At 49.2% G+C, this 13,143-nt stretch overlaps 1 protein-coding gene across 31 annotated transcripts in view; it reads left to right on the top strand.

Moving 5' to 3' along the window:
* The window catches only part of ZMYND8 (zinc finger MYND-type containing 8), a 127,602-nt gene that overhangs the window by 92,287 nt on the left and 22,172 nt on the right, over positions 1–13,143 (top strand). For 24 of the 31 annotated variants that reach the window (XM_078057273.1, XM_078057274.1, XM_036069715.2 and 21 more), the window contains 4 exons: positions 2,133–2,285; positions 5,199–5,708; positions 10,439–10,843; positions 12,762–12,952. In XM_078057273.1, the coding sequence (XP_077913399.1) occupies positions 2,133–2,285; positions 5,199–5,708; positions 10,439–10,843; positions 12,762–12,952 (1,259 nt within the window). The remainder of the gene's footprint in view (positions 1–2,132; positions 2,286–5,198; positions 5,709–10,438; positions 10,844–12,761; positions 12,953–13,143) is intronic. The other 7 variants (XM_078057276.1, XM_036069723.2, XM_036069722.2 and 4 more) reach the window with 2 other exon arrangements.

The following is a 13,143-nucleotide window of genomic DNA, read 5'->3' as shown; positions in this document are numbered from 1 at the left end:
ACTCTCTGGTGTTTTACAGAAAAAGTTTGTTGACTCCTGGTAGAGTAGATGGTGTTTGTTTTTTTTTTTTTGGTAACTGCTGTGTGGAACATTATTGAGGACACCGATGGAAAGTGGTTTTGTGAGATACTTCTTTGACAACTTTATACTTGAAAGGCTGCCTTTTCCCTTAGGAATCCAGCCCGTTTTCTCATTTCTGAAAGCGGAAGTTAGGAGACAGGCTTCATATCCTTCCCCCCTTTCCTGTCACGTCTGCAGCTTAACTGTTGAAACCTTAAGTCCTCCTCGTCCTGCTCTTGAATTGGAGGTTTCTTTTTTCTTTCGGTTTCCCTGGTCCTCTTCCTCCTCCTTTTTCACCTTGCTGTTTTATTACTGTTTCACTCTGTGTGTTCTCTTTGTAAGGTGCTTCTCGGGTAAATTTGCATGAAGATTCTTTCCCCCATTCCCAAGTGCCTGTGCCTTTACCCCATCCTCTCTGTGAGCATGTCCAGTCCTGTCACATACGCACACGGATGCTCACGCACATGGACACACACACTCCCAGGTTGATAATGATTTTAGAGCCTTAGAGACCTTTCTCACAGGACAAGGATGGTATTTGCTTGCTGTAAGCAACTCACACCCGGAATCTCCCTGAGGGCTGCCCCCCCCGAGTATGTTTTTGGGAAAGGGCCCTTCCTAATCTTACTTTGGTGGGGACCTCATTATGGTGATAAATCATCGTGGAGCCATTCATTGCTCTGGTTAGCTGCGAGTGGGCTGGGTGGTATCTTGGGAGGCTGCCTCCCTCCAGTCGCTTTAAAGGAACAAATCTCTAGGTATGCAGGGTGAGAGACTGCCCTGTTCCTGGGTGAAGGGGAAGGTGCGTGGGTCATGTTGGAAAATGGAAACGAGAAGAGAGAGAAGGTTTTGAGCAGCCCTCGTAGTCCAGCCCTCAGACTATACCCTGGGCCTCTTGCACAGCCTGCTGGTTGGAGGTGGCACTTGGGGTGGGGTAGCAGGGAGGTGGAGGACATCTGAGAGTGAGCTCCCAGGTGAGGGCAGCAGGCTCAGAGGTGACTTCTCGTCTTTGTCCTTGATGGATGCCACACGCTTTCCAGTTGTTTTTCTGGGATCGGCCAGGGCAGGGCGTGTACCCCGCATTTTCTGCTTGGGGTCGGTTGGAGAGGGAGGGGGCACGCCAGAGGATGGCAGGCAGGGTGGCTGAAAGTGCTCCCTGCCTGTGAAGTCTCATTGCATTCTGGGACTGTGCAGACACCTTCGTTTTGTCCCTTTCTTCTGTTTCGGGGGTTACTAGAGGAGGTGGGGAAGGAATTCAAGCAATGCAAGCTCACAGACCCTTGGAGTCTGATCTAGTTGGTCATATAAGGAGCCCATGGCTGAAGTGGGGAGGGTGGCCGGACCCCTGGCCCTGAATCCTCCGTCAGAGGCCTTTGCCTGGGACTAGGGTGAGGAGCTTGCACCGTATCTGAGCGAGAAGACACAGGTTGAATATCCAGGGCTAATCTGTTCACCTGTCTTCAGATGGATGCCTGGGCCAAAAGAGGAGGTCTGCCTCTCTGGCATTCGCTGGCCTTTTCTGACTTGAGCTCCAGTCTCGGTCGACTAGGAACGAAAAGCGAAGTCTGTGGTAAATGAGGAATCGGGCCTCCAGTTATGTGTGTGTGCTCCGGGGTGGGCTTGTGGGGGGTAGGCGCTCAGCGTCTCTTGGGTACAAGCCCTCTCTGATCTCAGCCTGGGTTAAAGAGCACACTCTGGCCAGGCTCGGTGTGACTTTATCTGCTGATACTGAGATTGAATATATTACTGTAACCTTAGGCTTTCGAGCTCCCTAATGACGCGGAGTTCCACAGACAACCATCTGGCTGGGATTGTGCATTTTAAATATTGAAAGCCACCCAGGCGACTGTTCAGCAGACTGGGTAAATCTGCCAAATGTGTTCGCGGGCTATTATCTCCAAATCAGCCCATCGTCGAGCAGATGATGTTGTTGGGACAAACAGTAAGAAGGTTTGAGGTTTCTCTCCCCGCCGTGTTCTAGAGCGCGTGTTTGTGAGAAGGAAGCTAAGTGGTGAGTGTTGCCTGTTCCTCCGGCCAGCGCCTGCTTGACGAGGGGTGACCGTGTCTTCCAGATCGGAGCAAGGCTGAGATGGACCTGAAGGAGCTGAGCGAGTCGGTCCAGCAGCAGACGGCGCCTGTTCCTCTCATCTCGCCTAAGCGGCAGATCCGCAGCAGGTTCCAGCTAAATCTCGACAAGACCATAGAGAGTTGCAAAGCACAATTAGGTATGTCCTTTGGTTTGCTCGCCCAGGCCCTGTCACCACCATCACCGTTAACTCTTTGTAGGGTCACGGCCCGAATGAAGCCAGAGTTGGACCTTAGCTGCTGTTAGCAGCTGCTTGACCTTGGCCTTGTGTGTGCTACTAAAGTATAGCTCCAGTCAGGGCAGGATGTTTCAGATTTGCTAGTTAGTGGTTCAGAAGAGTTCTTTGTGGGTTTTTTTGTTTGTTTGTTTAAGATTATTTATTTAAGGGAGAGAAATCACAAGTGCGGGCGAGGGGCAGAGGGCGAGGGAGAAACCGACTCCCCGCTGAGCAGGGAGCCCGATGCGGGGCTCGATCCCTGGACCCTGAGATCATGACCTGAGCCAAAGGCAGATGCTTAACCAACTGAGCCACCCATGCGCCCCTAGAAGGGTTCTTCGAATTCCACCCAGCTTATTCTCTGGTTGTGGCAGCCTGCAAGACTTGAGGTGCAGGTGGTAGGGGATTTTGAAAGTGGAAGGATCCTCCTGAGTTTGCCCCTGTGCTCCCTGTCCGTGCACGTCAGGTTCCTACTGTCAGGATCAAGTGTGTTCCACACATGTCCATCACAAACTCTTCTGCTGCGGACTGAGCCCTTCCCACCTGGCACACGCGTCCTGCTTCTATACCTGTTGCCTCCCTTCCTCTTCCCTGTGCTGCGTGCCTTCACACTGCCTACCTAAATCCTTTCCCTAAGGCTGAGCTCAGGCATCACCTCCTCCAGGAATTCTCTTCTGATTGCCCTCCCCTCCCCATCTGCCACTTCCTGTGGCACTTTACCGCTTGGAAGCATCTGCAGTCTCTGTGTTGGGAGAGGGGTTCCCTCTGGACTGGAAGCTAGACTGGAAGCTCCTAGAGGACAGGGAGGTTGCCTTATAAGCATTTATGTTCTCCACGGTACTTGGTCTTGTGTACATAGTAGATGCTCTGGAATATTTGTTGACGAAGTAAACAAAGCCAGGAGGGTATTTGCAGAGAAGTAGGGGATGGCTGGCCTCAGGAGAGACAGCCACACCAGGGTGAGGTTTACAGTGTCTGGGTTCCCTGGGCCTTGGGATGAGTAAGCTGTAGTCAGGAGTCATCCAGAAGGGCCAGAGGAGGACATTCCTTGTTGGATTTTCTGTTTGGTTAGGACTTTGAATGGCATGGCTGAAATTTTGCAGGCCATTTAAATATGCGCCTTGGGTCCTTCCATGCAGCTGGTCTAACTCCTCGATTTATTATTAATGTTAATAAGAATTTTAATATTTCTGTTTACCGACTGTTTCCTGCATACCTTGCACTGTACTGTGCACGGTGCATAGATTGTCCTGGGAGGTTGATACCATTATCAGTCCCATTTTGCAGATGAAGAAACTGAGGCTTAGAGAGCTAGGTCACTAGTTCAGTGTCACACAGTGAATAAAAGTGCAAGAGCAAGATTTGAATTCATGGCCTTTGGGCTCTGGTATCCAAGCCTTTCTTATCACAAATGTGGTCACATTTGTACTTGTGTCTGATTGTTAACTACAGTAGCATAAGCCTTAGGGACCCAGAAGTTATACCAGATCTAAGTTTCTGTATTTTGGCTTCTCCTGGTTTGGATTGAGCCCTGGGTGGAGGCATATAATTCTATAATGATTTTGCTGGGCTGCTCATGGTTTTTGTCTGTTTGCAGGTTTCCTTTCAGTGTGTCTGGGTCCGGACAGTGAGCTCATTCATGGTGGCCATGGCTCTAGAATGAAGAAGTACAGATTGGGTTTTTCTCATTTCAGCATTTTAGGGTATAGTATTGTTTACCTGCGGCCAGATGACAGTCATTATTGGGAGCAGGTCACATAAATGGGTTAAATGGAATATGCTTTTGCCCATTTGTGTGTGTGTGTGTGTGTGTGTGTGTGTGTGTGTGAGAGAGAGAGAGTGAGAAACACCTGCGATGTTGTCATTCTGTCTGGCTTTGGATAGAGATGTGGAGATGCGTGACTTTGCTCTTGACTCCGCTGTCCGTGGAAGAACAGGGCGGACAAGATGGCAGCTCGCCTCTGCATCAGCTCAGGGAGCAGGAGGGAGGGCTGGGCGCTGGGGTCAGCTGGAGAGATGGCGTGTCCCTGAGGGAAGCAGTCAGTGGCTTCGTGGCTCCAGCCAGCCATTGCCTTGCAGGCCTGTGACCCAGAGTGGCCAGATCCTCTGCTCTTTCCACACAAGCCTGCTGTCTTGATTTCTGGGTGAAATTTCCTGACTTGTGAATTGGGCAGTATGGTCGTTCTAAGTGAAAAACAAACAAACAACAAAATACCTGCTGGGCCAAGCTCTTGCTTCCTACATAACATGTGTGTGCTGGCCAGATGTGGCTTGTGGGCTGTGAGTTGGCAATCTTTGCTTTAAGGCTTTGGTTTATTTCTTGGAGGCCTGGACACAAAGGGAAAAGGACTTGAATGCTTTGGGAATTCGCGGGAACAGTGCTGGTGGTCCATCAGGAGCCCAGTGTTCTGGCCTTCCCTCTGTCTTGGTTTTCTTTATGTTCTAGGATAAGTGATTTCTCTGGGCCTCTATTTTCTGATCTGTAAAATGGATCCGTTTTAACAGCTCATCTCTGTTGTTCCCTTCAATCCCTCCCATTCTCTACATCCCAATTAGTTATCAGTGATGCAAAGATGTAGCTCCGGATAAATTTAAAATTTACGTTGTCTGGTCCCTTCTCATCTTTGAAGGTCAGTAACTGAAACCCTCTGCAAACCCAGATTCCATTTGTCAGCTGCAGCTAGCTCACTGGTAACCCCACCAGGCCAGTGTGATGAGATTTGAAATGGTTTTTTTTTTTTTATTCCAGCATTTGGCGTGGAAAATGTTTGCGTTTTAGGTCCTGCTCTTTATTTTGTGACTACGCCACATGCTGGGTTTTCTCTTTGAATTTAGGCATAAATGAAATCTCAGAAGATGTTTACACGGCCGTAGAGCACAGCGATTCGGAAGATTCCGAGAAGTCTGATAGTAGCGATAGTGAGTATATCAGTGACGATGAGCAGAAGTCCAAGAATGAGCCAGAAGACGCAGAAGACAAAGAGGGTAGTCGGATGGACAAAGAGCCATCGGCTGTCAAAAAAAAGCCCAAACTGGCCAACCCTGTGGAGACTAAGGAGGAGCTGAAAAGCACATCACCAGCCAGCGAGAAAGCTGATCCGGGCTCGGTCAAGGAAAAGGCAAGCCCCCAGCCTGAGAAGGACTTTTCAGAAAAAGCGAAAGCCTCCCCTCATCCCACAAAGGATAAACTGAAGGGGAAAGATGAGACCGATTCCCCAACAGTACATTTGGGCCTGGACTCCGATTCAGAAAGTGAACTTGTCATAGATTTAGGAGAAGACCATTCTGGGCGGGAGGGTCGTAAAAATAAGAAGGAACCCAAAGAAACATCTCCCAAGCAGGATGGTAAGTGATCGCACCAGTTTCCGGTTTCTTGATTTGGTTTAGAGTGCCACCTTGCATTTGTATTTCCAGAAGTTATGTGACCCTCCGACGTCACAAAGGGAGTCACCAGAGCAGAGCTTTGATTGGCTCAGGGTCACCTAGCTAAGTCACTGATCAGGCCCAGGACTGACTTGCCCCGGGGCCTGCCTGCCTTTCATCTGCTTAGTACCCAACGTGGTTGGTTCTGGTCCCAGAAAAGTAAAAAACGGTAGGTGTTTCTAGCAGCAAGGTCATTTTTAGCCGAAGCACCTGCTTTCCCAATAGGCTCACTCATTTCTCTCAAGTGTTTGTCAACGTTTAGACATGTGACAAAGTTGATATTGTTAGAAAAGTTCAATTCAAAGATCTTGAGGAGTTCAGCTCCCTTTCTTCCCGTCATGCTGCCCAGGCACCTCCCCAGTGCATTTTCTTACTGGAATTAGGAGACCACTTGGGGAGGTGGTACCAGAGTGCCGAGTGCTCCTTGGGGCGTTGGATGGCGGGCACTTGAATTGGTGTTCCACCACATATGTGTTTCACTGACACACTATTGACATTTTGTGCAGAGTAATACTTTATATCCTGTGCACTGGGGAATGTTTAATAGCATCCTGGGCCTCTACCCACCGGATGCCAGGAGCATCTGTCCAGTTGTGGCTGTGAGAGATGTGTTGATGTTGCCATTGGTTCCCTGGGAGGCAAGATCTCCTCCAGAAGGAAAGTGTGCATGATGGGAAAGGTGTCCTTCCCATGGACAAAACAGCACATTTTCCAGTTGGTTTTGGCAAGTGGGTATGAAGGGATTCCAACATGCCCAAGAAAGATACAATTGAAGAGTTAATTAAGGGCCCAGGAAAAACATTGCCTAAGGACAAACTGGAGGTTATAGCCACAAAACTTTATGTACTCTGTGAGTACCCGAAGGGATAGTCAGGCTTGATTTTTGACCATGCCCAGCTGTTGACAGGAGCGGACTTCTCAGCCAAATTCTTGAGTAAGATGTGATTCTGAGTCTGGTTGCTTAGAGCAAGTCAGGGATGGGCCTTGAGAATCTTCTTTGTCCTTGTCCACCTGGGATGCTACGGAACCTCAGTTGTTAGGGAGCGAGAATTCTTGTAGTTCTTCAGAAGAGGATGGAATGTCTCTGAATGGTGCAGTGGAGGGAGAAAGAGAAGCAGTTGAGTGGGGCAGGGAGGATAGACTAGCACACCATTCCCGGGTCACTTTAGATTTACGGATGGCCTCTGAAAAATCGGATGATGGGTTGTGGATTGGGATTTGAGGCAGATGTGGCAGAAGACAATAGGGGAGTAGCATTTATTCCATGAGGTTTATGGGAATATTTGGGTACAGCCATGGCAGTGCTCCTGTGAATGATACAGTTACATTGTTCCTTATTTTCTGGAACATATCTTTGGATGGATTGGTTTTATGCCTCTTCCCCTTCCAGAAAGAATCTGTAACAGATTGACAAGAATATTTGACCATGAAACAAAATGTAAATAAAGTCTGTAAAAGATGAAAGTAGAATAGTAAGCGGTCTGGGAAAGTTTATGCACAGAAATATGTTCTAGCCTTCAGAGTTAGCACAGTTGGGCTTTCATTTTGGCTGTGAGCTTCCTAGCAGTCAAAGCAACAAGGGAATTACAGTCCCTTAAAGGATCTCCTATTTTTCCAAAAAACAAAAACAAAAACAAAAACAAAACAAAACCCAGTTGAGACACAGCTCTTCCTTGCACTGATGTCTGAAGGAAATATGTCTGGGAGACCCCAAGTGTGTGGTGTATGTAATTAAGCTGAAGATGATTTTTTTTTTTTTTAAAGATTTTATTTATCCATTTGACAGAGACACAGTGAGAGAGGGAATACAAGCAGGGGGAGTGGGAGAGGGAGAAGCAGGCCTCCCACGGAGCAGGGAGCCCGATGCGGGGCTCGATCTCAGCACCCTGGGATCATGACCTGAGCCGAAGGCAGACGCCTAACGACTGAGCCACCCAGGCGCCCCAAGCTGAAGATGATCCTAAAACATAATTCAGATAGGGCATCGTCCCGGGGGTTGGGACAAAGACCTGCCAGTCTTAAATCTAGAGCCCCTTGATGGTCGTTTGGGTCTTGAAGAATCAGCTTTGTATCATACTCTGTCATACAGTAGAGCCATTTTTTTCAACATTGTGTTTCCACTTACGAGTTTATTAAGTGAAGGGCATTTTACAGTGTGCCTTCAGTTCACCTTCAGCTGGGAATGCAGCTTGTGTGTAGAATTTGGAGCCTTAGGTAACAAAACTGCTTTCTAGCTGGTGATCTCAGAATCGAGGCAAAGAGAGAGCTTCCATAGAGACCTTGCTGTGCTTACCTTACAACATCAGTAATTTCCATCCTTCTCTTAGAAAGCCTGCCCTTTAGGTACTAGACATTGACCAGACTCTAGAATCAGTAGGTTAATAAGTAGGGGCAGCTTCTGGAATGGTGGCCCTTAAGAGATTCCCCCTTTTCTGGGCTACATAGGTGATTTGATTATACATTCCAAATTTCTAGGACAAATGGAATTTCCTATGGCCTCTTTTTTTCCCTTCTATAAACCGCTAGAATCTTCTAGACATCAAAATATTTTAGTGTCTAAGTGGTAACCCCAAAGGGTGCCTCGGGCCTAGAATCTTTTTGGATTGCACACTCCAGGTTTTTATTTGGAACAGAGAGCCATCCACGGCCACTGTAGAGCAGCAGCCCATCTGCAAAGCCAGCTATTTGTTTCTGCAAATCAGTAGCGAGAGGAGGACCTACTGCCTGAGGAGAGGGGCTAGGCTTGGTCCTCAACAGTAACGGGGTATTTTTTGGTCACCTGGGAGGAAAGGGAGGCAGGTAAAGTGCGTCTGCAGGTTAGAAACCCCACTGGGGGACCACCCTGGTAAACCGCTCCTAGAAAACCTGGGTTCAAAGCCCCCTCCCCACCTGCAAGGTGCAGGGGCTGTATCCAGTGTCTGGTGCGTCATATCATCCCGGGGAAAGATCAGGGCTCATCACTGCATGGAGAGCTCCCCTTCCAGCTCCACCTGCGCCCTTGCCTATGAAATTGGGGGGGCCCAGAGGAGCAGGAGGGCAGAGGAAGGCTAGGCAGATGTGATGACCAACGAGAAATTCCCCCGCACCGGAGTCAGGAAAGTCAGCTTGTTGTTGTTTTTTTTTTTTTTCCTCTCTCATTCTCCTTGACTTCCTAAAATCCAGTGTACTGAAAATCCTCCCTAGCATAATCAAGGTCAGGTCTTTTCCGGGTTACATAAATCTAAAAGAACAGACATAGTCCTCCTTCAAAGTTACTTATGTCAAGGTACATTGTCTCCCACGTGGGTGCTGACTTGTACCCGTGTTTTGGGTGTGATCCACGGGCATCCTTTCGGGGGGAGAGGCAGACCCACCCCACTGGTGGTTGGGACCTCTGCAGTGATACCTGACCCCCCCCCCCTTTACAGATGAGCGCGACGGGGCCACCCCTTCTGGGCTGCTCAGTGCTTCTGGCTCTAACCCGCCTTCCCGCCACTCCTCACTGCCTACTCTCACTGACCGAAATGCTGCCTGTTCCTAAACATGTCTTGGCTGATGCTCTCACCCCCCGAACTCTCAATTCTGCCTGTTGAAATCCTACCCCTCCACCACACCCGCCCCCTCCCAGAAGACCGACTCTGGAAGGCAGCCTTTTCCAAATTTGTCGTTCACAGTTCATTAGTTTGGCCATTCCCAAGTCCTGCTTGTATAATTCTTGACTTTATGTTTTTATTTAAAGCAACTTACGCTTTACAGAAGAATTAAGCTCATTTTAGATGTAGATTTGACCACTGCACAAGAGGTAAACCAGTATTGCCTGATAAAAGGTGGCAGCGGGAATACAGTCAGAGTAAAAGCAAGGCGTATGCTGACCATGGTGAGCACTCAGTAATATGTAAGCATTGTCGAATCACGATATCGTACACCTGCAACAAATAGAACACTGTGTGTTCACTGTATTGGAATTAAAATTAAAAAAAACCATAATAAAGCAATAACAGCAACAACCATAGCAACAAAAGCAAGTCTCCTGACTTAGAGAGCAATACCATTGTGTTGGGAAGGTTCTGGCTATGGGGTCGAATTCCCTTCAGTGTGAGGTGTCAAGGCCGTTAGCAGCACACTGGGACTTCGTCCCGGAGGGTGTCAGAGGTCAAGGGAGACTTTCTTTCTGGGTGACTTCATGGTGTTCAGTGCTTTGGCCTTTGGGAAGTCACCTGATTCTTGGGGATACCTGTTCCCTAGTCGAAGGGATGGTCTTGATCTCTGGATCGACTTTGGCTGGGTCTTTCATAAAGTGCTTACCTGGCTCCAACTATAAAACAAACCATGTGCAGTCATTTTGTTCATCCAGTCATTGGTGGGCAGCTTGAGGGCAGGGGCTGGGTCTAGTTCAGCCCATTTCCCCCAGAGGCCCCTGTAGGAGTCTCAGATGTGGGCAAGTGCCCACAAGAAAAGGCCGACACTCTGAGGAAGATGTGCAGAGGCAGACTCGGTGCCTAAGGTGAGATGTGCTCCTCCACCGGGGGGTCCTTGCCCTACTGAGTTTGTTCGGCATTCGTGGCTGGCCTTGCTCCGTTTGCCCCGGAACGTGCTGGCGTAGACAGACGCTGCGGGCCAGCCTGAGTCCAATCTCCACTTTTTGTTTGTTTGTTTTCATGCATCGGCTTTAGTTGTAGGTAAAGCTCCGCCATCCACCACAGCGGGCAGCCAGTCCCCGCCTGAAACTCCGCTCCTCACCCGCTCCTCCTCCCAAACTCCCACGGCTGGTGTCACGGCCACCACCAGCACCACGTCCACCGTCACGGCCCCGGCCGCCGCCGCCGCCGCCGCCGCCACCACCAACGCCGCCGCCGCCACCACCACGGGAAGCCCGGTGAAAAAGCAGAGGCCGCTTTTACCGAAGGAGACTGCCCCGGCCGTGCAGCGGGTCATGTGGAACTCGTCAAGTAAGTTTCAAACGTCTTCCCAAAAGTGGCACATGCAGAAGATACAGCGCCAGCAGCAGAACCAGCAGCAGAACCAGCAGCCTCAGTCTTCCCAGGGGACGAGATATCAGACCAGACAGGCTGTGAAAGGTACCACGCCCCCTTCTGTTCAACGTGGCGCCCACTCCCTTCTTGCCACATCGACAGGAGAGACAGAATTGTTTTCTTTCTTTTTCTTTTTTTTTTTTTTCAGTTCCTTTTTGTTTCGTGGCCGTCGTATCTGGAAGACCTCGCGCATCCCATGTGGCATTATTTTTAAAGATTGTTTTGCGACTTGTTTTTTCACTTTTATTTTTTTTTCCCCCTCCGTTGTTAGAAACAAGACATGCATATAGGCTTCTTCGAAAGGGGTAAAATATTTGCCCCGCAATCTGTTGTCTTGACCGAACTTCCATTTCATTCTTCACCCTTTCTCAGCGGCCACTGTTAACCGTAAAACCTTTTTTATGCATGTATGCATATATATTTACGTATATATGACTCTCCATACAAATAGTACTTTTTTTTCTTTTTCCTTTTTTTAAAACATAAAAATGGTACCATACTTGCTTTTTTATTTTTCTTCTTCTTCTTCTTCTTTTTTTTTTTATTACCCATCAGCATGTTTTGGAGGTTCATCCATGTTAGTTATCTATCTACGTTATTCTTTTGGACTGCTGCATAGTATTCCACAGTTGATTTAAATCAAGTATTCCCCTGCTGATGAGCATTTAGATTGCTCCCAGTTTTTTTCTGTTGTAAGCAGTGCTGCAATGAATACTTTGTGTAGGTTTTCTTGTGCCCACCCCTGAACCTCTTGGCATTATTTCAGGAAGAGGGCAGTGTGAGGAGTTGGGTAGCAAAGGGTACCTTAATCACTAGGGATTAGCCACCTCCAGAAGAACAGTCAGCATCACGCACCAGTGGCTGAAGTCGCTCAATCTGGTGCTGCTCAGATGAGTACCCGTCGGCCCATCTTTCGTGAGCGCTGATGCCGATCTTGTCCCGCAGGGAAGCCCGCCATCTAGATCCTTGGAGGTTGGGGTCTTCGGTTGACACTCTCACATACTGAGTGCACCCTAGTGAGTAGAGCTGTAAAGAGCTGCAGCTATGGGTTGAAAGGTAGCCAGGTCTTGAACAGCCCCAAAGAACCCATGGAAGACGGCGGGAAGGAGGACTGACAGATTGGTCAGGCACAGTGGGAGCGCAGCTGGAGTGCTCTTGGAATTTAAAGAGCTAGTGGGGCAGGAGTGAATCTAGGATATTTGAGATCGGGATGACTATAGTTCCAGTTTTTTCTGTGTTCGTACCCCGTAAGAATTAGGAGGTTCCCAAGGGGAACTTGGGTGCCGTCAAGAAGAGGCCCATTGATGGTATGGTTCTCAGTTTCCAGATTGTCTTGTGTCAAAGACAGACAAAGCTGGATACTAGTGAAAGTGGTGAGGACTGGTTTTAATCAGTATCTGTTACTACGATAGGGAGAAAAAAGTCCAGCATGAACTGACGTTAATTCCAATTTCTACAGAGGTGACTGGGTGTTTTAAAGGGAGAAGGGGGGCGGAGGTAGGGAAGGGGCTGAGTGGGCACTCCAGTAGAGTCAGGGACATGAAATTTGACAAAAAATGGGAAGTGGGGGGTTGGTTCATGTGAAACCCACGTGGGGTTGCTAACTGATGCTTCTTGAAGTTAGGTTCCTACCCTCCCGTAGAGACTGGGAGACAGGGGCCATGGGTATTGGCTGGAACAAATAGTAAATTCATTTGGCAGCCTCTTCCTAGGGGTGCGGCCTTGAGCTTTCAGAAACCACGTTAGTGTTTACACAAGGCTTTACGGGCCAAGCTTGAGGCGTCATCCCAGAAAAGGCTGAGAGGGTCCTGGCCAGAGTCTGGTCAAGGGGAGAATGTCTGTCACTTGAACGTAAACATGCTCAAAGGGTGTATGTCAGGGACTTCACTCCCTCTGCGCAGCTTCATGCTGGGTCGGGCCTTTCCCGTGACAGTGGGGTGACCAGGACGCTTTGCTTTCCCAGCTGTGCAGCAGAAGGAGATCACGCAGAGCCCATCCACCTCCACCATCACCCTGGTGACCAGCACTCAGTCGTCGCCCCTGGTCACCAGCTCAGGGTCCACGAGCACCCTTGCATCCTCAGTCAGCGCAGACCTGCCCATCGCCACCGCTTCCGCTGACGTCGCTGCGGACATTGCCAAGTACACTAGCAAAGTGAGTGCCAGTAGCATCCGGGGGTGGGGGTGGGGGCTCAGGACCCGCTTCCTGATGGGAGCCAGAAGGATCTTGACCTTGCAGGCTTTCCAGGGTGCTTCGGAGGGGAGACCCTGTTTTTCTTGAGGCTCTCCAAGCCCACATTCTTCCATTTGGGTCTCAAGTTGGATCCAAGCAGAGAAATCTAGAAT

The sequence above is a fragment of the Halichoerus grypus genome, chromosome 10, assembly GCF_964656455.1.
Source record: "Halichoerus grypus chromosome 10, mHalGry1.hap1.1, whole genome shotgun sequence".
NCBI lineage: Eukaryota > Metazoa > Chordata > Mammalia > Carnivora > Phocidae > Halichoerus > Halichoerus grypus.
This window is presented reverse-complemented; position numbering and strand designations above follow the sequence as displayed.